The sequence below is a fragment of the Archocentrus centrarchus genome, chromosome 19 (assembly GCF_007364275.1).
Source record: "Archocentrus centrarchus isolate MPI-CPG fArcCen1 chromosome 19, fArcCen1, whole genome shotgun sequence".
NCBI classification, from domain to species: domain Eukaryota; kingdom Metazoa; phylum Chordata; class Actinopteri; order Cichliformes; family Cichlidae; genus Archocentrus; species Archocentrus centrarchus.
Genome location: NC_044364.1, coordinates 7320325 through 7346360, shown reverse-complemented (window position 1 = coordinate 7346360; position 26036 = coordinate 7320325). Strand labels below are relative to the sequence as shown.

Genomic DNA, 26036 nt, shown 5'->3' with positions numbered 1-26036 from the left:
AATTAGCTTTATTGTCACTAGTGGCAGCTAGACCAGCTTTGTTTTTAATCTTGTCAGTGGTAGAGAGTGTCACCATAGCAAGATGAGATGCTGGTGACACCTATTGTTCAGGGAACTACTACAAAGGCAGCTTTAAGTACTTGTGCGGGTGTTTGCACTGTATGTCTGTGGACAGATTTTATCATGACAAAAGCACCATGATTGTGCAAGACACAGTTATATAGCTTTACTGGCCCATCAATGATATCAAAATAAAGGCTAGTTTCAGTAATGGGTGTGGCTGCTGTTTGCGTCAGATAGTTTTAAAGCTTGTTACTGAGGGGAGAACTTAGATACATTTTAAGCACAAAGAAAGCTGTAGTCTTGGTCAGTTTGATTGGTCACTTGGAGTGAAATTAGTTTAAAATTTGACCTGCTTTGAACTTTAACTGCATATGAAGTGGATATTGTTCACTCAACTGCAGCGTGTAAGGTTCTGATAAAGTTGTAATTAAAATTAAAAAAAAATTAATTAAGTGTTGATTAATGAAGTGTTGACATGATATTTATGAGGAGCCATCATAGCCTATTGACCATACACAGACAACATAAGAAAATGACCTTTCATATACAAACATAATATTCTGATGTATCTCAGCTGTTGATTGCTACTGAGAATGTATTCAGCATTAAGAGTAAAAAGTAGGTCTAACTAATAGCTTAAAGAGAAGATACTTGTAATAATAATAATACTTCCACTAGAGTACAGACTTACAGTAAACCTTCCATCGCTAATGCATGCTCCAAGTGGGATCTTCCGTCACTGTGACAGTACTAATTATTGTACAGTAGCGCCCTCTCTAGGCTAAAAGGAATACTGTATCTAAATCCGCTGGCAAAATACGTCACATTTCCATGTTTTTTTTCTTCCTAGCAGTCAATTGAATCAACAGGCCATAGCTTTGTATTTCAATACCTGAAAACTTTAACCTGTGTAACACCTCTCGTGACGTCACGCCGGTCCCCCGCCCTCTCACCTCGTCTGAGCTCCCCCCCGCCCTCACCGCCCCTAAAGGCACGGGGAAGTCTTTCGGTGTCCCAGTCAGTTCGTCCTCCGCCGGCTGCAGAGCGTCGCTACCCGCTCGCATGCACGGAGTGCAGACACGGAGCAGGATTCGCTGTGGGATTTATTACTCGGAGTGAAACAACACCTGAATTACCAAGTGCCCTTTTTGTTTCCCGCTTTGTTGTGATTTTTTTTTTCTTCATTTATATTTATATATTATATATCATAAATTCTGAGCTTAAGAAACAACCTGCAGTCATGGCTCGGGATCCGGAGGATGTGAGCAAGCTCACTGAAAGTACATTTAAGGTGAGTGAGGTGATGCATTCAGCAAATGATTTATAGATATTATGTTTATTTATTTTTTTGTTTTGTTTTGTTTTTTTTTGTGTGTGTATTTGAGGGGTAATCAGCTATTTCTAGTTAGGCGAGTCTGCTTTGTTGCTTTTCAACAGTGGCTGTAAACCGCAGGTAAAACTACCATAAAATGATAGAAATGGTTATATTGTTACTGTGCGTTAGTTTTATTGGGACTAATCAGCTATTTCTAGTTAGGCGAGTCTGCTTTTTTGCTTTTCAACAGTGGCTGTAAACCGCAGGTAAAACTACCATAAAATGATAGAAATGGTTATATTGTTACTGTGCGTTAGTTTTATTGGGACTAATCGTACTTTCTCCCCCCTCATTACCTTAATGTTTCAAGGAGCCATTTGTGCTTTCACACTGGAAGGGGAAAAAAAACTGTTGGAGCAACTGAAACTTTCTGTTTAACAGGGAAAGAAAATTCAACAATGCCACTGCCACAGCAGGGACACACCCTGCTGTTAAATAATTTCATAAATCACAGTGAACCACAGCCCTGTTAAAGTTCCTCCAAGTCCCTCAATCAATCAATCAATCTGCTGCAGCTTTATCAGAAGATCTGAAAGGACTGCAGCAATAATTTGAATGTAATCTTGATTAGTCACTCTGGGCTAATCTAATCAAGCTTACACTTCTACTTTTCAGTAGTGATAAGCAAGTGAGCCTTCACATCTCTGACAGGAAATGGAAAGCCTTTTGAGTAAAGGTTAAAGTTTAATAGTTGGGGTGGACTTGAGTACATTTTGAAATGCTCTTACTGGTTTGTGGAACAGTGGAAAAAGAGATGGAGTTGTACCTGTAATTTAGTGTACCAGGAACCTGCTGTTTTTTGTTTTGTTTTTTTTAATCCTCTCTCTCTGCTGGTTTTTTCCCCCATGTAAAGTCATACCTGCCCCTTCATTGTTCTACTGAGGGTGTGCCAGGGGAATAGAGGCAGGGGGTGACCAGTGCTTGATTATTCAATAGGGAAAGAGGGAGAGAGCGAGAGGGATGAGGTTCGTGCTGCAAATAGCCGGGACTTTTGTGTGGGACTTCGCTCTTTCGAGGGAGTTGCACAGCATTCGTGAGGGGTCAAGTTAAAGATTGAAAGTTTTATTGTTCTCACATGGTGATATTTATAGAGCAACAGCACAAACACTTGCACTTGTTTTCTAGTATTTCTCCTCTCCACCCACTCCCACTAAAATAGCCTTGTGAGTTTTATTGTTCATGACCAGGCCCCCTATTTTAAAAACTTTAAAAAACAATGTCTCAAAGTTAGAATTGTTAGGAGATGCCATGTTTTTTTGTTTTTTTTTTTTGCTTTTATCCACAATAACAAGACTCTGCTCTTTACCCCAGAATGTAATGGAGCAATTCAACCCAGGCCTGAGGAACCTGGTCAACCTCGGGAAGAGCTATGAGAAATCAGTCACAGGTAAACACAGTTTTCACCCTCGCACAGGACAAAAGGGCATGAGCCCACAATGAGCCATAAGCACTACAGTGAACTTTGGTGCACTTCAGCTGTTTTAAAGTGGCAGCACTCTAAATGGTCAAAGCACAGCTCAAAAATGATCCAGGAAGTCCACTGAAGCTTAACTGTGCCCATCTCTCTCCCCACACAGCAATGGCTCTTGCTGGAAAAGCGTATTTTGATGCAGTGTCAAAGATCGGAGAAAATGCTATAATGTCTCCAGTCTCCAGAGAGCTCGGTGAGTATTATGCAAGTCCACTTTAAATCTACCTGCAATGAGGGAACTCTCAAGAGGGGCTGCCTGATGCATATCCATGCCAGAATGTCTCTGCTGTGAGACTAAAGCTTTGGAAAAAAAAATGACTGCAGAATTCCTCTTATGTACTTAAAGAAACAGTTAGATTTTATGGGAAATTCTTTTACCAAATTTCTCCACGTTAATGTCTCTACATGAATGTAAGGTTACAGCCAGCAGCCATTAGCTTAGTAGAGAACTTGAAAACTGTGGAATGGCTAGGCTGGTTCTGGTCTAAACTAACAAAAATCCACCTGCTTCCCATACACCTATGAATTTGTGTCTTTTACAGCAGGGTTATGTTCCCAGCTGTTGTCAGCCATTAGTTTGTGGAAGACCATTTTGAAGCCTCAGTTTGAGCATTTTTGCATTCACCATAAAAGAGCTTGAAAGTGCGTACTCATACAGTAGCAGCTAGTCTATAAATATCTATTTGACAAACTAATAAGGACACCAAAGCATGCCTTGTTGTCCCTGTTAGAGGATTCCTCTAAATGATGTCATAATTTTCCTAAATAAATATCATGCTCTGCTAAATAAAATTTAAAAATAGTGACTGAGACCATAAAGTTGTTAGTAACATGCATAGTGAGGTCATAAATCAAGTGAGAAGGAAGGTCATTTTCTCATAAACATGTATGCAAGCAGAGTCCTTTTTGCAACCAGAGGAGCTGCCCCCTGCTGGCTAGAATGTAGAATGTTTATTGGTTTTTCTTTCCAGACTTGAAGGTTAACACCCACTCTTTAATCATCATCTGGTAAACAGACTTATTTTATTAGCCTGGGAAAACGCTTCCTGTTTTCCCCTGATTACCCCGTTTGTATTAGCGACACATAAAAAAGCCACAACATTAAACCCATCTGCCTAATAATGTGCAGGTCCACATCTCTGACACGGGGGTGGGGGGGTAGGGGGACTGGAATATATATTGCATATGGTTGAAGTTTAACTCTCTCACATCCTGCCAGTGTAATGTAAGCTGGACACTTCTTAAAATGCCGTTTCCTGCAATTTCAAGTTTAATAATAGTGACACATTCCTCTTGCCTCACCCCATATGCTAGTTAATTACACAAGCATCTCAAAATAACAATGTACCTGAGGCAAGGTAGCAGCAGAAATTCATTATGCACCGTCTACCTCTCATTTGGATTGAAGCGCATTCGCTTCTCAGGCTCCTCTCTGAGGCTGCCATCAAGCACGTACAGGTTGTTTTTCATCCATCCTGTGAGTCATCTCCAATTATTCGATTAGTGCTGAAATTTGGAGCCGACCTACTTTGTCCGGGGGGGGGGGGGTCATAATTCAACGCAATTACAATTCATCAAGTTGCTTTTTTGTATTCTGCTGCATCACTTCATGACACGGTGCTGTACAGATTGGCCTGTTGTGAATCAGAAGGATGTGACAACCAGACAAGAAATCAAAGCAGGGTAGTTAAAATGGAAAGACAACGCTCTGTCAGTTTGCTTCTGTCTTTTAAAGGAACACTGAGGACAGTCATGATTAAGATTTGAGAAAATTTTAGAGTAGATGAAGGGAACAGATGCGAAAAGAGAAGTTAGTGATATTTCTTTTTTTTTTTTTACCACTATGACACCTTACAGCATAGCCCATCTAGCTGCAAAGTGGCAACACAGAGAAGGCAAATTTATATTTTGACATTCTGACAAGGGCTGAAATGTTTTTAACATAATCGGAGACGTCTCATACTGCGCTGTTGTGAAATGGAGCTCATGTTTAAGACGTTCTTGTCAGTGAACAATGGCAGTTTTCATTTCTTCACTTAATAATGTGTTTGCGTTACGTAGGCTTGTCTCTGCATACCAAAATCACTGAAGTGAAATGGCTTTACAAACATTGCGTTCTACTTTTCATTTCCTGTTATGGAAACTCACAGATGAGAGCTGTGATTTTGAACGTTCACCGGTAGTCAAACTGGCCCCTTCTGGGTAACAAGTACTCAAGTATCTCAATAAATTTTGTACTAGATTGTGTGTATCCTACGTGTGTGTGTGTGTATGTGTGATCGCATCTATCCGCATGCATGGGGGCAGGTTACTCCATCACATTATGTGAGCTCAGGCCTAAAATCCTACCCAGATATCCAGACTGTGGAATGGGAGGTGAAGTGTTGAACTCCAGGCTCCGTGGCCATTCCTTCACTGCCTGGCATAGACAACACGATAGTGTGAATTCTCTCACCCACCTCAGCATGTAGAGTAGCAAACACGCTCAACAGACAGACCGAGGAGACTGCCTACCCACCACTGATCCTCATCCTCACCCTCCCATCCCTCCATCTGCCTTTCCTAACTGTCTTTAAACAGGGGAGCCCTGACTATTGCAGGATTTATACTTGTTTATCATGGCTTCAAGTGAATCTTTAATCTTTATTTACTTTAAGCTGCACGACTATTCAGAATGAGACACCAGATAGATTACTATACTTCTCTGCTGCAGACACCTGTAAAGATTTTTCCTCTGTAGTGATAGATTTTTTTTTTTCTCCCCCCTTCCCTCCGTGAATGACACAAAGCTCGTGCGTCACAGAGGTTAGAAGGTATTTGCAGAAAGCTACCCGAGGCTTTTACTTGGGTGCCGCTCAATTTTTTCTGATTCTCACTTTAATGAATGTGAAAGCTTATTAGTGATAGGAAAAGAATTTTATTCTAATGCCTGAAGAAACACTAAGTGCTCAGATGAGTGAAAGCCCTTAATCTGTGTCACCGTTCCTGCGCTCTTTAATCTCATTTATTGGCTTCACAAAAGGCAGCGCTGTAACGAATTCACTTTATCAGTAAGTTACTTGGATAATGAGCTTTTTCAGCCATGCACTCTTTTGTCCCAGATCTCTTTCCATCTGTGATCACTTAATGCACCGCTGCTACTAACTACTACTGCCTGTCTCTGCATAGTTGGTTTGCAGACTTTATAGCCGCTGCCTGCTTTTGCTACCCTTAAATTAACATTTTAGCAGGTCATTACAAAAAGTTTTCATTTGATTGATGAAAGTTATAGTCGGGGCTTTTACATTTTGAAATTGCCTATGCATGAGCAAATGACTGGACTCCACAGGGAGTTATTCCACTCTGAAAAGCAGCAGGTATTGAAGGACTGAAAATGTTACGGGAGAATGAATAGCATGAACCGCACCCCTTCCACCTTTTCTCTACACTGTTTGTCAAGCCTTAGTCTGCTTTTTTTTTTTAATATTGACGTACACTGTCGGCAAGAGAAAAATGGTGATGTCAGCCAGAATGATTTTTCTTTCACTTTAGAGAGCGAGGATTCAGAGCTCAGTCTGCTGAGTGTGTCCCGCTGATAGCTTTTATAACAAGTTTTTGCTTTTGAGAGGCACCATTTCTTCTGAAGACTGGTTAATGTTGAGGCGAATAAGACTTGGTGGCATTTCAAATATTTAGCTTATAGCTATTTCAGAGGTTGGCTTTATTCTTTAGATATGACACACAGTATAGCCTGTGTAATCAGTGTGATTAAGCAGTTTATCTTTCCTAATAGCCTGTACTCCTGTACTGACTCAAAAAAAAAAAACCAAGCTATATTCTGCTACGTTTCACTTTAATGAGTAAAAAATGTGTCTCCTTAGCAATCAATGTATTTTTATGGTACACATTTTAAAGTGTCATAGTTGGAACTGATAACTCAGGTCCTTTAAGTGTCTCAGAAAGCTATGCTGATGAGCTAGTGTTCACTTTACTGTCACCCTGGAACCTGATCACCTTAAAAGAAGCAATCATTATTAATGTCTGTGACTTTCCTGCTATGTAATACCAACATTTATCCTTAGGAAAAAACATCTGTGATATTTTTTTTTCTTTTTAAATACCTGGCTTTGTTGGGCCATTTGTGTTTCCAAGATTCCAAGTTCTTGGAATAAATGTGATGCATAATTTTTGAAAACAAAAAAATCGTCACCCTCGTGATTGTGAAACAATAATAATAATAATAATAATAATAATAATAATAGTAAATGATAGCAGCTTAGGCAAATTTTCTTCTGGGAGTTTATTGAAGAGATTGATATCCCTCTTTCATCTCATATGCTACAGTCACACGGGGGAAAAGTGGTTGGACACCACAGCATGACCAAAATTTATTGTGACCGTGTGCAGTGAACGTAGTTTAGTTTAAAGACTGTAAATGGGGAAAACTGCTAAACTGCTGAGGTAATAAATTCATAAAAATCTTCCAGCCTACACCTCAAAACCTTCTACATGCAATACTTCTACATTTTATCTTGTCTGTGTTCAGTTTGTTACACTCAGACTGAGCTAGGCTCAATTTGTCCTCTGACTTTCAGTCTGCCAAGCTAAAGTCTTTAGACTCCAGGTTCTTTTATTAATTTATTTGGAGGCATGAAAATATTATATCTTAGCGTGCATGGGTGTGAGGAGTGTTTTAAAACTTGATGCTACATAGCTTATGAGAAATGAAACTGCTGATATTTGACATTGTGCTGAGTTCAAACCACACAGACACATTCATGCTTTCACCCAATTGGCAGGCACACGGAAACGAGTATTTCTGAGCCAGTGCAGAGACACACAAGTCCACTGCAACACAGTGGGGTATGTCTCAGAATGCCTGATGGCCAGTTCAAAACTAACTTTTGTTATAATTTAAATACATGTACATACAAACCTCAGCTAACCTCTTGAAGTCATTTGAAGCTAGCATTCAGTTTAATGTTTAAAAAAAATTGAGACTCTGTGCTCAGGGTATTATTTGCTCTGGTATTAATAAATGATATTTTGTACTCTGTGTGACGGCAAGTCATTACTTTTTGTCAAGGCAACGGGTATTGATTGGATACAGACGCAGTAGATATTTAATCACAGTAAATACTCAAACCATTAAACAACATTAAGCCAAAAACATCACTGTGGATAATTGTTATTATTAACACTGAGAATCAACACCCCAAAATGGCTTATGTAAATGAAGATGCCTGCAGGATGCAGTCCATAGTGTTTTAAGCACCATAAGCTATTTTTACTTATGAATTTCAGACAGTTTTAAGAGAATCAGGCTGGGATATGTTGTCCCTTCCTATGTGCAGCACACAGCAGGAAGTAGTCAGCCTCAGGCGTGTTCATGCTACTTGAAGTCTCCACGTGTTTAAGGTGAGGGAAGAGGCTTGAGTAGAAATGTGCCCATGTGTCAAAATGGCTATCGATTTTATCATATGTGTGTTTGGAGTAGATTTTGTTTGTGTGTGAACTGAGTGTGGTTCCATTAAAAAGAAGTGTATCTCTCAAATGTGAGCTAGAAAATGCTTATTTGACTTTGTGGAGGGTTTTTTTTTTTTTTTTTAAAGGAATCTCGCCTCAAGTTCCATTTGTTAGTAATTTTGGAGTTTTTTTTTTATTTTTTTATTTATTTATTTTTTTTATCATTTTATGTAATACTTGTCAGCAAGTGATGTACTTTTCCTGAGGAGAAAAATTTAGGCACATTTTATAAAGCTTCTATCTCTTAGTTGTAATTTCACTCTGTATCACGACTCTGCAGTGGCGATCAAATGCGGCTAGTTGCTTTTTATTCACGTCTTAAATCTCAGACTTTTTGAAAAGTCAACGTTAGGAGTGGTTTAAAAAAAAGAAAACACTTCTTCGTTGTTTTTGGCACCCTTTCAGCTGGTGACGCCCTGGGAGGCTGCCTCTGGCAAAAAAATAACAGCCGGCAGTATGAAGGGAAATCATGTGAAACATTAGAAATATGCAAGTTGCTACATTTAAAACAGTCTGCAATTGCAGTTTGTTCATGAAGTCATCTGGGAGCTTGTAATTTAACCTTAGCTAAATTAAGAGGAGTATCTAAGATCTCTGTCATAAGGAAGTCGAGTGGGAGATCACTCAGTGTGTTATCACCGTATTGGATTCAGCATTAATCATGGTGGCCTCATCATCATGATGACATTAAGGGAGTAGCTCCTCTGTAGCAACCTCCAAACACAATCTTTTCCCACCTTCACTGTAATGCTTATAACTTGGATACCATTTGATTCTGACTCACACAGGATCACGCAGACACTGCATGCTCTCCTCAGTGATCAAACCTTGTTACAAGACGGTGGCTGATGACTGTGGACGCGTCCTGGGCTAGTCGATTTGTTGTGTCCGCTCGTTGAATAGGTGAACATGTGATGCATTAGTTGGAAAGAACTGTGAAATAAAGAGAATGTGTGAGCTCCACTGTTTACCATGCAAATATCACCTCATACTGGGCAGTTTCCTTATCTAGCAGGATTTTTGTTGGCACAGGGCATTTCCATCTCATAAATAGCGTCACCTGTTGACTGTGTCTAAGGCGTTTGTCATTCACTGACTTATCAGCAGTCTTATAAAAGTGGCAACTGATAGGCGTGGAGCGAGGAACATGAATTATGTTCAGCTTCAAATGACATTAAAAGAAACGTCTTTTCAGATGTTAGTTTTAACCTTTACTTTGTTCGACAGCACAGTTGGATTGTGCTTTTTTCACCCTCTTGTCTAAGCATCAGATCCACCAAGCTCCAAGTGTTTGAAGTCCAAAGGTCATTTAATGGAGTTGTAAGATGTGTTATCTGTAATGTACAGGCTAGGGTAAATTTTACATGGGCTAAGTGGGCGCTGAACGAAGTGAAGAAAAGGCGTTTGGTGTTAATAATAATGAATCATAGGTCGAATGTGTGAATCATGGATTGTGTGGTTTTCCACAAGGATCTTTTATCAAGCTTGTATCTACTTGCAAAAAAAAAAAAAAAAAAAAAAAAGTGAACATGCAATTGTTTATTTGAAAAGCTTGGGGGAAGATTACATTGTCTTTATACTTGCAGTGCTCAAATGAAAATAAGCCACTAGCAACAGACAGAGGAGTTCAGTTCATCTGATGATGTTGGAATTGCAGTACCAGTCTGGTAGATATTAACATTTAAGCAAAACTGTGTAGCCAGGGAATGTGTCTTCATAATTATTTATTTAGAACCAGCTGGAAAGAGTTGCTTTTTTTCCCCTCTTTACTTTCCATAGGAAAAAAAAAAAAATACCCAGAAATTGTACATTGTGCTGTCTTCCTTCAGTTGTTCATGTGACAGACTCATGCACCTTGTGATGACTTTCTGTAGCATTTGGCCTCCCTCGGGCCGGCTTTCACACCTTGTTCACCCCAAAGGTGAAACCGGCAGGTGTACAATGGCCTCTTTGAAGGCCCCTTCCTGGCCTTTCTCAGCCTCCCCCTTCCACCCCATGTGGTCTGTTGTTGGGGCTGTGCAAACAGCTCAACATCCATTGCCCCCCACCCCCCACCCCATCAACCCCCAGGTTGAAACACAAAGGCAGCATTTACCAGTACGTTCTGGTGACCTTCAGAGGGCAATGTTGTTGTAGCTGGGCGCTGCCCGCAGGATCGCAGACGTACAGCTCTGTATCATTACGTTTGTTTGCTCTGAGTGGGGGTGTATGGAGAGGAATGTCAGGTGTTGGATCAAATGTATAGGAGTGCTTAGGTGTTCAGAGGTGGTGTGTGCTGACATGGACACCTTTTTAGAGATTTTTTTTTTTTTTTTTTTTCCTTCACCCAAAAATCACAAAGTGAAACTGATACTTGTGCTTTCTTTACTTCCTTCAGAAGGTGCTGAAATCTGTGCAGGTCATTCACTTTCACTCTTTTCCCTCATATTGACTGTCACATCCCCAGAAATGTGCATGTTTTTGCAGGTTTCACCAGAACATTTTGTCCTATAATAAACCTCGAGTCTAGATTTTGCCCAATTGTGATAGAGGTAACAGTATAAACTGCTTAGCTATGATTGTCCCCCTTCTGTTTACAGTATTGACTCACGCCCATTGTTTCATGTCATATGCTGCTCGGTCTGTGCTGTAGCCAGACTGTGAATGGAGACTGTTCTGTATCTGACTGCACAATACCAGAATGTTTCATAGAGACTGCTTGTTGACAGCTGTTCAAATATTGAAAGGAGAGAAGTCATTTGTAAAGTATGGGCTGTAAAGATGTGTGAAAGGCTCTATGAAACTGGAAGCTTTTGAAAAAGTATCAATTGTTGATACAGATTCTCCCTTAATATGTATCTGCCTATGTCATGCTTTTTGGATCTGTGCCTGCTGGTTTTAAAATGCTTTCTGTCTCCTACCCCTCATGAAGAAACAGTCTCCGATCCATGGAAATATAAATTTAGATGAAAAGCCTGACAACGCTAATGTCCCTACAGTAAATACAGCTAGAGCCAGCAGTTAAAGTTAGCTTTTGTTGGTGGGAGCAAAAGATCTCTGTCCAAGTGTGTTCTAACAAATGCCTAAAGTGCAGTGAATCAGAATAACGCATTTGTAAAAAATATGTACAAACCCTGTGGGCATACAAGCCAACGATTCGACACAATTATTGAAATACGCTGAATTTTTCTCCAGGTGTTGTTCTGATGGAGATTGCAGAAGCCCACAAGAAGGTCCATAATGAACTGGAAGAGAATGTAAGTAGCTCTAAAGAATAAGTCTGGTTACTTGTTAAGTTAGAAAGTGTTGCACTTTTTTTTTCTTTCTTTCTTAGCATCTTTTGACAAAAACAAAAACACCAAATATGGTCCATGCAGGGCTGGCCTTAGCCTGAGCACGATTAAAAAAAAAAAAAAAAAAAATGCTTAGCTTATTTCTAAATGTTAGACACTGAACATTTTATTTCTCAGTCCTCTCCCAGCACTAAACCTCTACAAAATTTTTAAATAATTTCTGAGTTTGAAATAGTTTTAAGTAAAGAGGATAGAAAAGCTGACAAAGTGGAAAAGCCACATTTCCAGGACCTGATGCCTTGGGGTGAAATACTTGTGACAATATGTAAATTGAAGGCAAGTGTCACTAGGTGAAATATGCCAGCGATTGAAGCACAATGTTTAAAAAAAATAAAAGGCGCAGCATGCTGTGTGCATGTAAAACTTTTTTTTTATTATCTTAACTGCCTTGGCCTGATTGTAAATCTTTAACCTTAATAAACTGATAATCCATTCATTGTGGGTGAAATCTCATCCACTCAGAAACCCATTACTATATATTCTATATATTCACCAAGTCACTCCATGATTATTAGAACAAGCCATGCGACTGAACTGTACATAGCGTTTATCAAGCTATGCATGCAGAACGCTGTATGCTGCAACAAATAAGTGATGTTTTGTGTGTTTTCTCCTTGCAGTTCAAGAGATTCCACAGAGATGTTGTTACTGAGCTGGAGAAGAAGACAGAGATGGATGTCAAATACATGAATGTAAGTGTCACCATATGCAATATATTTTCATTTATAATGCAAACATGCAACCACAATTATATAAAAGATGGGCATAGCCACCTTGACATCAGCAAATAGTTTTGGATGTCACATTTTGACCACCATCATCTTTTGTTGTTTGGAGCAAGAAGTGACTATTTTTGGAAGACAGGGTAGAGTGCTAAGTTATCAGTTAACTCTACCTGCTTAGTTAAGGTTGGCAGGTATGTGGGAGATGTGCACGGACGTAGATGCGTCAGTGCATATTGTGCTAAGCATACAAATAAAATGCTATAATTTCACTCACCAAAAATTGGAGCTTGCATAGTCTATTAGTACAAATAGCCACAGTTCAAGGCATATTTTGTGTATAAATATTCCAACATCACAAACACAAGTCAAGAGTTTGGTGGCTAGCAAAGCCTAGCAGATGGCTACTAGCTAGAAGCACCTGTCAAGACAGCCGCATGTACTCAGTGCGGCCACACTCCTAATAATGCATAACATTAAGCTTTAATATAAGTTAAAACACACAACATTTTTGACATAAAGGTTGGGAAGTTGGCTACTATACCCCCCCCGAAATAAATGTTTGCATTAGGCTGCAGACACACTGATTTCTGTTGAAGTGTTGGGCAGGTTTTCAAGCTGATTCACTTTTGAAGCTGGCCTCAAGTGGTTATTCCAGCTGATGCAGTTTTAGGCATTTCCACTTCATTTTTTTTAGGAGGTTTCCATTGCATACACCAGCCCATCGATATGCAAACATATTTCATAGATGCTAAAGTGCCCCGGGGGTAGTAAAGATGATGGTTTGGTTCTTCTTGTTTGTGTAATGAAATGGCCTTGCTTTCTCCCATGTCCTCTTGTGAAATGTCTTCTGTAGGCCACCTTTAAGCGCTATCAGTCGGAGCACAAGATGAAACAGGACTACCTGGAGCGTTCTCAGACAGACCTGAAGAAGCTCAGGAGGAAAAGCCAAGGAAAGCACTCATCCAAGTATGAGCTCAGAGAAAACGAGGTGAGACTGAAGCAAAACCAGCTCCAACCTTTCCTTAACGTCAAGATGGACTATGCACTAATATTTTGGAAGGTCTTTAAAGTATATGAGCTTTAAATGCTTGCACTCTGGTGGCTATGAAATCAGGATGACAACATTTATTGGACAGGATAGATGATAAATGGGCAAGACTTCTCATGATAGTCGCATATCAGCACAAAGAAAGAAGGGTTCGCGGTCTTGGTTTGTCGGTAACATTAAGACATCTCATTGGAATGAAATTCCACGTTTGCTTCTTCCTGTGTGTGTGTGTGTGTGTGTGTGTGTGTGTGTGTGTGTGTTTTTTTAATGTTACATAACAGCCCCACGGATGACAGACATTTAAGAAAGGACACCTATAGTGTCTTCAAATCTTTAGACTTACATGGGATAGAATGGCATTATAAATGCCTTTCAGATGGCAGTAAAACCATCAAAGATGTCGCTATAGGCAAAGCTGCTTGCAGATCATCTGTTTTTACATGATGTACAATAGAACTATTAGCTGGCTTGAATGACTGTTTTCACTGGAGGCTCACACACCTATATTTGTACAAAGGAAAGCATGCATGCAGGCACACAGTTCCAGAGCCTGTTGAGATGCAGGTTGTATTCGATGTAGCACATTGGATTGGTCTTTTGATTCCTGTAAAACTAAAATGCCAGGAGAGGTTAAATACTTTTCCATTTAGCCTTTTAGTATTTTATTGGTATGGTCCAATCAAAATGAAAACCTCTCACACAGCTCCTCTGCAGAGAGCAGTGCTTTATTCACCAAATGCTCCAATATCTTGTTGTCATCAGCTTTGTGTCTGAGGTTGGTTCTGGCTTTCTTATGTGTGGTCTATAGAGCAGTCATGTGATTTAAAAATCAGCAGTTTATGAAAAACTATTACCTTTGTTATTTTTTTTTCATTACAAATTGCCAAACTTAGTTCTAAATTACCATATAGAACATCTTAGGGCAAAAAATATCACTTTCTGGCTCTCTGTCTAGTTACTGTTGAATAGTGGATTAGAAGGAAAGTTGTACTGTATGTTTTAATTTGATGGACTTTGAATGCATTCAGGTATGTGTGGGTAGGTGCTGATATAAATACTACCCTTCCCTCCCACCCCCACCCCCCATCATTCTTAGCATTGTTTTGCGTTGTGCTCAGCAACTTTTCCATCCTGTAATCATGTAATAGAGAAAGTATTACTGGGGAGTTTAAAGCTTCATTGCACTCTGGAAAATTAATGTGATGCATTTATTCAGGTTTTGAAATGGATCTAAGTTTGGACGCTTGAAGCTGAGTCAGAGTTGGTTCCTATTTGAGTGTTATAGCAACGTTCATTCAGGCAAAGAACATGCATAACAGCTTTTCACAAGTAGACATGGATGATCACAACCAAAACAGATCCATTTTTATTGGTAGATGTGCAAACCCAATTCCAAATTTGGGATTCTGTGTAAAATGTAAATAAAAACAGAATGCACTGACTTAAGTCTCATAAACCCATGTTTTATTCTCAATAGAACATTTGTAATATTTGTGCCATTTTAAGAAAAATTTTAGCTCATTTTGAATTTGATAGCAGCAACAAATCTAAAAAAAAATAAAAGTCAGGATATGGGCAAAAATTGTAGAAATGTATGTGGCACTAAAAAGAAACAGCTGGAGGAACATTTTGCAACTAATTAGGTCTTTTCAGAATAATGTTCCTCAATGTAAAATGTTTGAATATCTCATCATCTACTATAAATAATATCATCAAAGGACTGTGAGAGTCTGGAGAAATCTCCATGCACAAGGGACGAGACTGAAAATCAGTACTGGGTGCCTGTGATCTTCGTCACCTCAGGCAGCACTGCATTAAAAGCAGGCACGATTGAAATCACTGCATGGCCTCAGGAACACAGCCGTCTGTGAACACAGCTCACCGTGCCATCCACAAATGCAGGTTAAAGCTCTTATTGTGCAAAGAAGAAGCCATATATGACAATGCCAACCTCTCTGGGCCAAAGCTCACTTAAAATGGACTGAGGCAAAGTGGAAAACTGTTCTGTGGTCAGATGTATCAAAATTTGAAATTCTCTTTGGAAAACATGAATGCCATGTCCTCCAGACTAAGTGCCCAGTTCAAAAGACTACATCTCTGATGGTGTGATGGCATTAGTGCCTATGGAATTGGCACCTTGAGCATCTGGAAAGGCACCGTCAATGCTGAAAAGTATATACAGTTTTAGTAAGGTATGCTCCCATGCTGATAACATCTTCATCAGTGTGTACTCCTGGTGTGTTGCGGGAGATTCATACAAAGTCTTCAAGCAGTAAATGCAAAGTGCAAAAGAGATCTAAGTGTTGCAGGCTCACCTCTGCAACTCTTGTGTTTTTCTGCTAGATTGGTATCAGTCTTCTGTTTATCTTTCCATTTGAATGGCACCTTTTAAAAGGCACCCATACAACAAGCCATTTTATTCAGGTGTAGCTTGATAGTCTGATCCCGTTTCTCAAGCCGGGCTGAAACTGGGGCCTTTCTTTCCTCAGAATTGACTTTTTCATTATCTGATAAAAATGACACCAATGAGCCACATTCGAGACGAGTCTAACTGCCCGGCTTTCTAATAATGTGTAGGGCTTGGGTAAGCTGCCAGTAATGAGCTCAGCCCTGTCTGCCTGCTCTTCCACCTCAAGTCTGGGCAATTTTAGTGGTGAAAATGGGAAATGAAGAGCTTTGATTCCGTGTCTGAGAGAGCGAGACACACACAGAGGGAATGAGACCAGACAGTAGGGGAGGGTCTTTGACAGAGCCCTTAGAGACAGGCTACTTTACCATCACCATGACAACCTGGGGAAAATGAAAAAGGATTGGGGGAGTAGGCGTAGACTAAAGGGATGAAGTGAAGGTTGAGAAGTTATTTTAAAGGGTTCGATGCATCTTGTGTCAGGGTCCAGTTGCCTGTGTGTGCTGCATGACAGCTAGAATCAGCCTCCGGCTGTCTTTGGCAAAGGGGGTCACTGATTTGGGCTCCCACTGAGCTAAGATGGATCCAGGAGCAGCAGGAGACTCGAACTTGTCCTTAAGTGCAGAGACTTTGACTACAAAGCTCATTAATGCCGTGATTTGTGCATCTAACCTGTGCACACAAACGACTTTCATTCACATCTCGGGTCAGTGTTAAAACAACAAAATCCCGCAGCTCGGAGGTGCTGGCACTCGCAAAATAAACAGGCAGTAAATCAAAATAAAGTAAACAGCAAATATTTGAGCTTTCCTCAATCCCCTTTTTTAAAATGGGATTGAGGATTTGTTTTAACGCTGATACAAGCTGCAAGTTTATGTACGAATTATGGGCTGATTATAGTTTAATAAGTTAAAAAACACTAAATAAAAAAAAATGCATTGACATAAATAAAATAGAAATAATTATTTTAATTAATTACTATTATTATTTTAAAGTAGACCACTTCCTTATTTTCTGTCCTTTTTATTTCTACTCTTGGCTCATCCTCAATGAGGTCTCAGGCAAAACTCTGGACTCTCAGAAGCCCCGCCCACATGGCGTTCAAACCTTTTGTTTGTCAGGGCAGCCAATCAGCTAAAAGTTGGCTTGAAGGGAGTGAAAACAACTATTTTCTTTTCTTTTTTTTTTTTTTTTTTTTTTTTTTTAAATTCAGTTTTTGGACTAAGATTAATAATGTTTATTTTGAACTGTGAATCAGGCAAAGCTACTCTACTAGAGTCTAAGAACAAAACTATGGAGCTGGAAATTAGTATAATAGATCCTCTTAATTATATATATGCTCATTGTGCCTTTTAATGAACCTGATGGAGCACAGATTAAAAATTACCATATGGTTCAAGTTTGGTTCACTTGCTCTTGAGAAATCTTCCAAATACACATAATGCAATCTTTCATGCATGTCATTGCTGTTGTTATTAATCCCGTTCCTCTTGTCCTATGACCACTCTCTGCAGTATTTGCAGACCATCTCATCACGCCAGATGGACATGCAGAAGTTCATCGCCGATGGCTGCAGAGAGGCCTTGCTGGAAGAAAAGAGACGCTTCTGTTTCCTGGCAGACAAACACTGCATGTTCTCCTATCAAATTAGCAACTTCCACGAGAAAGTAAGGACAGGACAGAGATGAACATCCAGCACAGCCACATCACACCTTCCATAATGGATAATTTAACACACACTCTCATTCTCTGGTGTTTCCAGGCCAAAGACATCCTGGCTGTGAAGATCCCCAGCTGGCAGGAAAAGTGCAGCGACATCACCAAGGTGCCAGACTCAGTGGCGAGCATGATAGAAGGGCTGTCCGTCATTCCAGAACAATCACCGCTGGTTGATCACTATAACAGGGTGAGTTTTTATAACTGGATTTGTAAATGTAAGATTTTTAGATTTCTTCTGTCACGCATTAGTTTATGTGATCGCACATCTTGATATACTTAGCATACTGTGGGGTTATTTTGATTAAAAACTGTGGATAAAGCAGACAATAGTACATGACTAGAACAAAGCATTTGTAAAAGACTGGCCCTGCGGGGTTTTATCTTGTCGTGCCGTTGTTTTTGTACTTTATCTTTTGGAAGTGATGAAATCTGTTGTATCAGCTGAAAGCTGTTGTGTAAAGTAGTAGGACATCAGCCGTGGCTATCAGCAGGAAATCTTGTACGTGTTGTTGCTCTTGCATTGTGTTACGGTCCACAGAAGCAACAGCTGTTTAGTGCTGCATAAAGAGGAAGAAAATAAACGTTATTTACCGTTATTATCACATCAGTAAGGACTTTATCCAAGTGAGATCAAAGGACCAAAATGCCTGTCAAAATCTGAATAATACCAACTCACGTCATCATAATATGTCTGCTAATCAGTCTTTGTCATCTCTCCAGAACAACATGCAGTCTGGCCCTCCTCCCGCACCACCCCAGAAAGCCCAGATCAGTCCTCTTGCCAATATGTTTAATCAAGAGCCCCGATTTCCACTTAACTCCTCTTCAGACCACAGCTCAGGTATTGATTGATGTTTTAAATTGCATAAATAAATATATATGGGCTTCCCATAAATCAGCTTTTGCAGACTTAGAGTTTAGAAAATGCTGATTTATTTTGGGGGGGGCTTTATTGGTGTAAAAAAAACCAAAAAAACTAATAAAGGTTGGAAAAGGAAAGGTAGCAATTTGATATGAACATGATCAGTGTTTTTGTGTTGAAGATAGCTATAGGTATAAATAAAATGTAAGGAATAAATTCTCATGTCACACCTGTTCATTAAACACCTGCAAAAAGGCAGCCAGAAACAAGAGCGGGAACAGAAACGAAATAAAACAGCTAGCCATTTCCCCAAAATATCAGGCTGCTATTCTTTTTCACAGGTTCAACAGAAATCTGACAGTCTCATTTCTGATCTCTTCTGCCTCCAGATCAGGGCAGTATTGGAGAGGGCAGTCTGTCCAGATCGACATCGCAGTCATCTGGTCTGAATGTGGGCAGGAAGACCCGGGTTAGAACCATTTTCCCCCACACCGCGGGCACCAACGAAACGCTCCTCAGCTTTGATGAAGGCGACATCATCGCTCTGCTCATCCAGGAGGAGAAGGACGGCTGGCTGTACGGAGAGCTGGAGAAGGCGCAGCAGTGAGTCTTCAGCTGCTTTTGTATTCAGGGCTGTGTTGACGACTAAGAAAACCCCAGCTTTGTTTTTCTCACAAAACACGAACCTTTCTTCTTTCTGGTACTAGTAAAATTAGCTGGAGCATTAGCTGTGCAAATTCTCCTCTCCTCCACCTTTGGCGTAGCATGTGGCCAGTTTCTAGCCACGTGCATAAAATGAATTAGGCAGCAGGGCGATGTCCTCCATGTCCAATGTATTCTGGACGGCGGGGCTACATGGCAGCATCCACGAACCGACGGCCGCTCCTATGTTTTAATTCTAAGTTTGAGAACAGATCAGTTTGTTGCAAGACGTAATCACAGACTAATCAGTGTATATTTAGGAGTACAATATTCTGAAGTACATATTTGTAACCCATATTTAAAGAATTGTGTCTTCAGAAAGGACACGTTCACAGGTTTGGGAATACAGAAAGTATTGAGAGTGCCAAGCAGCCGAAATGCAAAAACAATGCTAGTATTACACTCTAATTTTAAGAGCCGGATGGGATATTAGGTGTTTAAAGACTTGCATAACCACAGTTGAATCCAAAATTGTGGAAGCCCTCCCACACGTACTTCATTTAAAAGCAATCAAGATGCAGCTCGTCGGCACACCTGCAGCAGGAAAGGTCTATTCCAAGAAACATGTAGTGATGGTGGCACATGGGTACAGTTTTTTCCACGTAACTCAGGTGGCAGTACGAGTTTCTCCTTTGCACTTTTACTGCTGTGCCGTGCTTGTACCGCATGCCTGACAGAGTATGTCAGGTATGTTTAATATGACAGTCACAAAGCTCAATCTGGCCGACTGGTTGTGCTCCAAAACATCACGTACACATGCAGAAATACAAGCACAAAAATAGCATCTGGTCATGTGGATTTTACTGAACAGGCAATAAATTCTTCATTTTACTTCCCTCAAATGCCTTGTCACAGGAAATATGTTAGCTGGAAATTTTTTTAAAAAGCTGTTCAGGTGCAGTCACACTTTTTGTAGAGCAGCTGTGACTTCATGTCACCTCCAGGGGAGGAGGGAAAAATGTGCACAGGTGCTAAATGAAGTATTTCCCTGCTTTATATTCACACAGACAAACAGAGCACCTGTTGACTTTGTGTCCGTTTGTACAAATGATCAGACTCGTTTATGTACAGCAGGCTGTGTTTAATGGAGCTGCAGCAGCGTTGCGCTCCTCTGCAAATAATTGCATTCATCTTCATCCTCGCCAGATCACTTAGGAATGATCGTGCAGGATTACGGAGTGCTTTCAGTTTGCGTTTCGGTCCCACTTTGAAAGAATTAACGCAAGCCCGCCTTATCGGCTCATTGTGCGTGTCATTAAGCGGCTTTTTTAATTTCAAGTGGTTTTAATGCAGTTAGTGGCATTTTTTTCTTTCCCCCAAGAAGAGGCCATGTTGGGAGAAATCACAGTACATTCTGTTTCTTAGCAACAAATCCACTGCACTGGTCTGATAAGTCATCGTTTTCTCCCGACGTGACTTGGAGACAACTTTGGAGTGAAGGAAATCTTTCTGTCTGTCATATATTTTCTGTCTGATGTAAGCGTCTCATTCAAGTGTTGCGTTTGCTGCGGTGATTTTTATATCTTAGCAGATCTGAAGAAAAGAAGTCGTCTGAATCATTATGTCATTTTATTTTGACCTTTTTGAGATTAAACGGTGTCTTTCTGTTACCAGGCGGGGCTGGTTTCCCTCATCCTACTGCAGACCTTACACTGAGCCAGCGCTATCAAATAGGTAAGAGGTGCTACAGCATGCCAAGCACTGAATCAATAACTTCACAGCTGCTGCTGGATAACTGAAGCTTTATGTAATATGTTTCAGTAGCAATCTAGGCACGCCGGTGCATCGTCTGAGCATAGCCAGCCTGCAAGAGGCGGAGGAGGAGGAGCCGGTGTTGCTGCCACCGCCAGACTACAGCGACGACAACCCCTCCAGCCCAGTCATCCCTTCAATGCCTTCAACAGTAAACACGGTCAGTACTGGCACTCGGCTGAGTAAACCATGTGTTATCTGTTGCATCAGGAACATCTTAAAGTAACCTGATATCTTTTGCCTCTCATGCTTTGATGACTTGGTTTGATATGAAATATCTTAAGCTGGTGGAAGTGGTTAGAGGCAGCAGTGTGCAGTTAAGTTTTTTTTGTTTTTTTTTTTGGAGGAAATAAAGTATCGATTACCAAGAAAATATGATTTATACTGGATGTTTTGCTGTAACACACAAACAAGTGAGGAATTTCTCTAATTTCACAAGTGATTCATTTTTAGGGACAATCAGAAGCCATTAAGTGAGTGTGGCTAACTCGACACTTTATCCTATTAATCTAACTTGTAACTACACAGTAGTTAAAACAAGAGGATACTTTGGCACAGTAGTGCTTTGAAGCAATACTGCCATCATAAAAGCTAATATTCTGGGGCTGCTCCTTAATGTGCTTCTGTGCGACGCCTTTTTCCCTCGGTGGCAACAGTATGGGCAGCTGCGATGGCTTGAGCTTAATGACTGAAGTTTATGAAGTTAGTCATCATGTTCACACAGGGGTATTGCTTCCTGTTGGGACACGTGTCCTAGCTGAGTTGTCGCTCCACGCCTACACCATAAATGGGATCACACAGGCGCTTGAAGTCCGACTGTTCACGTGTTAACAGCTCCTTGAGTCGCAGTCATCGGCTCCACGCCCTTAAAAGCAGCGCAGCTAGACGTGCACCTCTGCTCCTTTTAACAGGCTCAAGGAAGTAAACTATATTTATCAAAACTGCCGTTTCCCCGAAGCATGTTTAATCTTCAGAGAGCTTAGATTTGCATTCAGCGGGGGTGTTTTCAGTTGTGACAAATATAGTATATCAAGAAGAAGAGTGTAAAACAAACCAGAGATTTTTTTTTTTTTTTTTTTTTTTTTTTTTAAATGTCAAGACTAAAGAAGACGAAGGAGTTACAGAGGGAAGCATAAAGGACAAGAGAGTGCAGTCTCAATTTAATTTTGTAGCTGCACCGTACCGCCTGACTGAAAATGAACTACTGTCTGTTGAGCCAGCAGGCAAGCCCAGGCGCACCTCTTTCTCCCTCATCACCTTTCTTTCTGCTCTGTCTGTACTGGACTGCCTGTACTGTCCTCTGCCTTTGCTGCCTCAGGGTTTCGCTATGAAATATACGACAGCGAGGGGAGACCTATACCTGCCCAACGACGCTGCTCCTGAAATTCTCAATACCTTACACCCTTTTTTAGAAAGTAGCAGCCCAGCAGCTACAGAAAAAATGGTTTGTGTTCACATCATCGGCCAAATTATTTACTTCTGCTACTTAAATTGATCGCCTACAATATTAAAAACCACCTGAGCACGGAAATGAGACCTCTCGGTAGATCTCTTCCAGCACATCCCACAAACGCTCACATTTGAGTCTGGGGATTTTGGAGGCAGGGTTTATGTTCCTAAAGCCATTCCTTCCTTCTGGGAAAAATCCACTGGTTGCCGTGGGGGTGTGTACATTGCCTGGTTTGTAGCAAAAGAAAATCCATGCATTGTTCTAAGATTGCACCATCACAAGATGATCAGTGGGCACTTTGCCAGCCACTCGTTGAAATTGTGGTTGATCGATGTGAGTCAAAGACCATTAAATTTTGTGCTCTTCGAGGGGAAAAATTGCAACACCCAGTTAACTTTTAGTTTTAGGTTATGTGCCGGGAAATTGTAAGTTATGTTTTAATTAAAGAAAATGGGCTGGAAAAGGATACTGAATCTGAGTCACTGTACTGTTTATATATATATTTTTTTTAAGTGTTACTTTTGTATGATCTAGAAAAGTCCAATTCTGGTTTTAACATAATTTTAATCAAAGGTTTGTCTTTGTAAGGCAAATCTGTGCTCATTTCTTTGTGATTCATGTAACCACAAAGAAAAGCTTGACGAGAACCACACAAAAACCTCAGATGTGTAAAATGAATGAATGCAGCTTTAAGATTGGTCACATTTTTGGTGACTTCTGGGAGTTTCCTGCCAAAAAAAAAAAATCCCTTCTTATACACAGAGAACTAATTTATTATATAAATTTAATTTCATCTGATCTACCACGAATAAACAAACTTATACTATGTGACTATGTTAGACTTCTAGGTAAGTAGGTCAGATATTTCAGCTCCTAAACTTTGTTTTCCATGCTTGCCTTGCTCTCTGCTGGCAGTAAGATTATCACCATCCTAAGGTGAGGTGGAGGGGGCGGGGAGTGGGGGGCGGGGGGGGGGGGGGGGGGGTGTTTCACTCAGCAGCCTTTCTAGATTGTCTAGATTCCAGCCTCGGTGAGTTCTCAGTTTGTGGCATAATTACATGTCAAAGCTCGGCTGTGCTGATCAGAAAGGAAGGAGGTGCGGGGGGGGGGGGGGGGGGGGGCAACTGTTGATCAGAAATCTTATCAAACCAGTCCAGCAACTCTGGCTTTCTTAACAGCTGGAGGCAGTCTTTGGATATTGTGGTGGTGCCTGTTGAACACTGTTGTTTCTGCTTTTGTGATTTGATGTTGAAGACTCATTTCTTCTTCTGTATTTTATTTTATTTTATTTTTTTTAAATAACAGGTTTCTTTAGTCAATGGAACTGCAAAGGCTCCTTTTCTTGGGTGAGTGACACAGCAGATTTTCACAGATCGTTACGACTAACTAAACTGATACTTGACTATAACCTTATAACCACTTTGTTCCTTTTCTTCCCGCAGAGGAGGGAACCCCTTTGCCACGGTCAAGCTGAAGCCGACTGTCACAAATGACAGATCTGCGCCGCTCATCTAACTCGAAACTTATGTTTTTTTTTTTCTTTTTTTCTCACCGCTGTTATGCCTTCAGGGGACTCATGTTACATGTGCTGGAATCATAAAACAAGGGATCCCCCCGCGACACACTGAATATCTCCCCGACCCAACATCTCACCAGCCTGCATGCCGGTTTTTCTCAGTACCAGTCTGCCGTATTAAAGAAATCCAGTGCGTGTTTAACATCAGCCACAACAGTAATAACCCACATTTGGAGACGCAGGAATTGCCAAAAAAAAAAAAATTTTGTGGACAAAGAAACTGTTTGTGTATTCATCTGGTTTGAGTTTGTGTAATAAGTCCAGACAAAATGAACGTTCAGACTTTGCCTAATCTCCATCATGTCAGTAAAAGTTGCAGTTAAATTGGCAAACATGTTGCGTTTTCTTGCTTTGCTTTGCAGTCAATGCTGCTATGTGTTCTGCAGCAGCAGGAGGAAACATTTATTTTACATTGTTTACCGGGAACTTAATATGAGGCTTGACATTGAACGGAGACAGAAAACTGTAAACAGTGAGGCTGCTATCAAAGAAATCAAATTTGCACTGAATTACAAGCAGCCAGTAATAAACCACAAGAATGTGCTCTATCACTACCAGTAAAAAGTATGTATACATATACAGCTGCTCCCAGGAAATGGGCTGAATGATCATAGATTGTTTTTTTTTTTTTTGTTTTTTTTTAATTTAAAAATGAGGTGGATTGCATTTAACACTGTTCCACCTGCTTCGGGCATTTTGTGTACGAACAAGTGCAAAAACTGAGGAGCCCTATTTGCTTATTTTATGCTATTTAAACTATCTTCATTTTCTTTATATGAGGCATAGGTAAAATTATCAGGGCTCACACAGATTAACCAAAACTTTTCTAACATGCTAACAGGCAGATGAAGCCTGTGTGGGGTGAACCCGTCTCTTTAAGACTGTGGGACACTCAGACACTTGTTTTGATGAAAAACGATGAGATCCAGATGGAAATGATTCCTACCTGATACTGATGAAGCAGACGAGCATACAGGCTGTCTTCCTGACTTGCCAAAATATCTATATTGTTTCTTTTTTTTATATTATGGTTATTTCTGTCTTTTTTTTTTTTTTTTTTTTTTTTTTAAAGAGGTATTTAGGTTGTGAGAATGAAGGGAGAGTGACGTGTTGGGGAAAGGGTGTGTGTGAAGGCAGAAACAGTAAGTCACTGTTTTGAATGAGAAGGGTATTTATACAATAAGTTTGTATGAAATATTTAAATAAATCTGTAAACAAAAATCAGACGCAGCAGCTCAGTGCGAGCCGTGGATGCCACCTCTTTTTAGATTTGACTGCTGGTTTGCATATTAAATGGGTAAAATGACCTTTTGATGAAGGGAATTATTTCACTCCTCATTGTTTCACTGTTGTTATGTAGCTTCTGTGAACAACACACAGGTTATGCAAAAATGAAAATGTACTTAAATGGGAATCATTTGAAATGTACATAAGTGACTCACTGTTTGAAATCTCCAAAGTGTTATTCTGTGAGGAAAAAGACTTTTTCCCAAGTGTTTTGCTTCTCTGCATCCAACTGTATGATGAGAAAGTGATTCATGAGACGGTTTATTGAATCGCATTAACCCTCTGATGTACGTGAGCCCATCACCGCCATACTGAAACATGCTTTCTTCCGAGTACCTTGCCACTGTGTTGACAAATGTAGTCTTTTTTTTTTTTTTTCTTTTTTCTCAATAAAACACCATAAAGCCTGAGTAGTACCTTCGTGTTCGTTTTCTGTTGTCTTCTCATTAATTTAACTGGCTATTAGCTGAGATGGAAGGTAGTGCTTTTTATCATAACTTAATATTATTGTTATAACATTAAAAACCCACAAAGAACATCTGCAATTGTTTTTTAAGGTATTTTAGGACCTTGACTTAATTCTGTTTATTGTGCGTAGCATCCTTTCATGTGCACATGCAGCCCAAGAGCTTCACAAATCAAGAAAAGTAATTATACTAAATACAGTACTGTGTTCTTGAGCCACACTGCATTTTGTTATATTTTGCAAGGAAAATGGGAAATGGGTGCAGCTAAACATAAAAGGAAATACAGCATATGAGG

General features: G+C 40.2%; 1 protein-coding gene across 2 annotated transcripts; it reads left to right on the top strand.

Annotated features, from left to right (window-relative positions):
* Window positions 1-1113: 1113 nt before the first annotated feature.
* Window positions 1114-25015, top strand: baiap2l1a (BAR/IMD domain containing adaptor protein 2 like 1a). 2 transcript variants are annotated; one of them, XM_030755386.1, is made up of 14 exons: window positions 1114-1354; window positions 2750-2825; window positions 3016-3102; window positions 11589-11650; window positions 12367-12438; window positions 13325-13459; window positions 17441-17593; window positions 17689-17832; window positions 18366-18486; window positions 18897-19110; window positions 20824-20883; window positions 20974-21121; window positions 23717-23757; window positions 23854-25015. In XM_030755386.1, exons 1-14 carry the CDS (start codon window positions 1304-1306, stop codon window positions 23924-23926), a joined length of 1437 nt encoding a protein of 478 aa, XP_030611246.1. In that variant the 5' UTR covers window positions 1114-1303; the 3' UTR covers window positions 23927-25015. The 2 variants fall into 2 exon arrangements, with proteins under 2 accessions (XP_030611246.1, XP_030611245.1); XM_030755385.1 differs by having other exon boundaries at window positions 20971-21121.
* The last annotated feature ends 1021 nt before the right edge of the window (window positions 25016-26036 follow it).

What these genes read in the sequence shown, in the direction of transcription:
- baiap2l1a (XM_030755385.1), top strand. Translation starts at nt 1,304, where the DNA reads ATGGCTCGGGATCCGGAGGATGTGAGCAAGCTCACTGAAAGTACATTT. An exon ending in TGGATGTCAAATACATGAAT is followed by an intron (nt 12,439 to 13,324) that starts GTAAGTGTCACC and finishes TGTCTTCTGTAG; the next exon opens with GCCACCTTTAAGCGCTATCA. An exon ending in GAGCCAGCGCTATCAAATAG is followed by an intron (nt 20,884 to 20,970) that starts GTAAGAGGTGCT and finishes AATATGTTTCAG; the next exon opens with TAGCAATCTAGGCACGCCGG.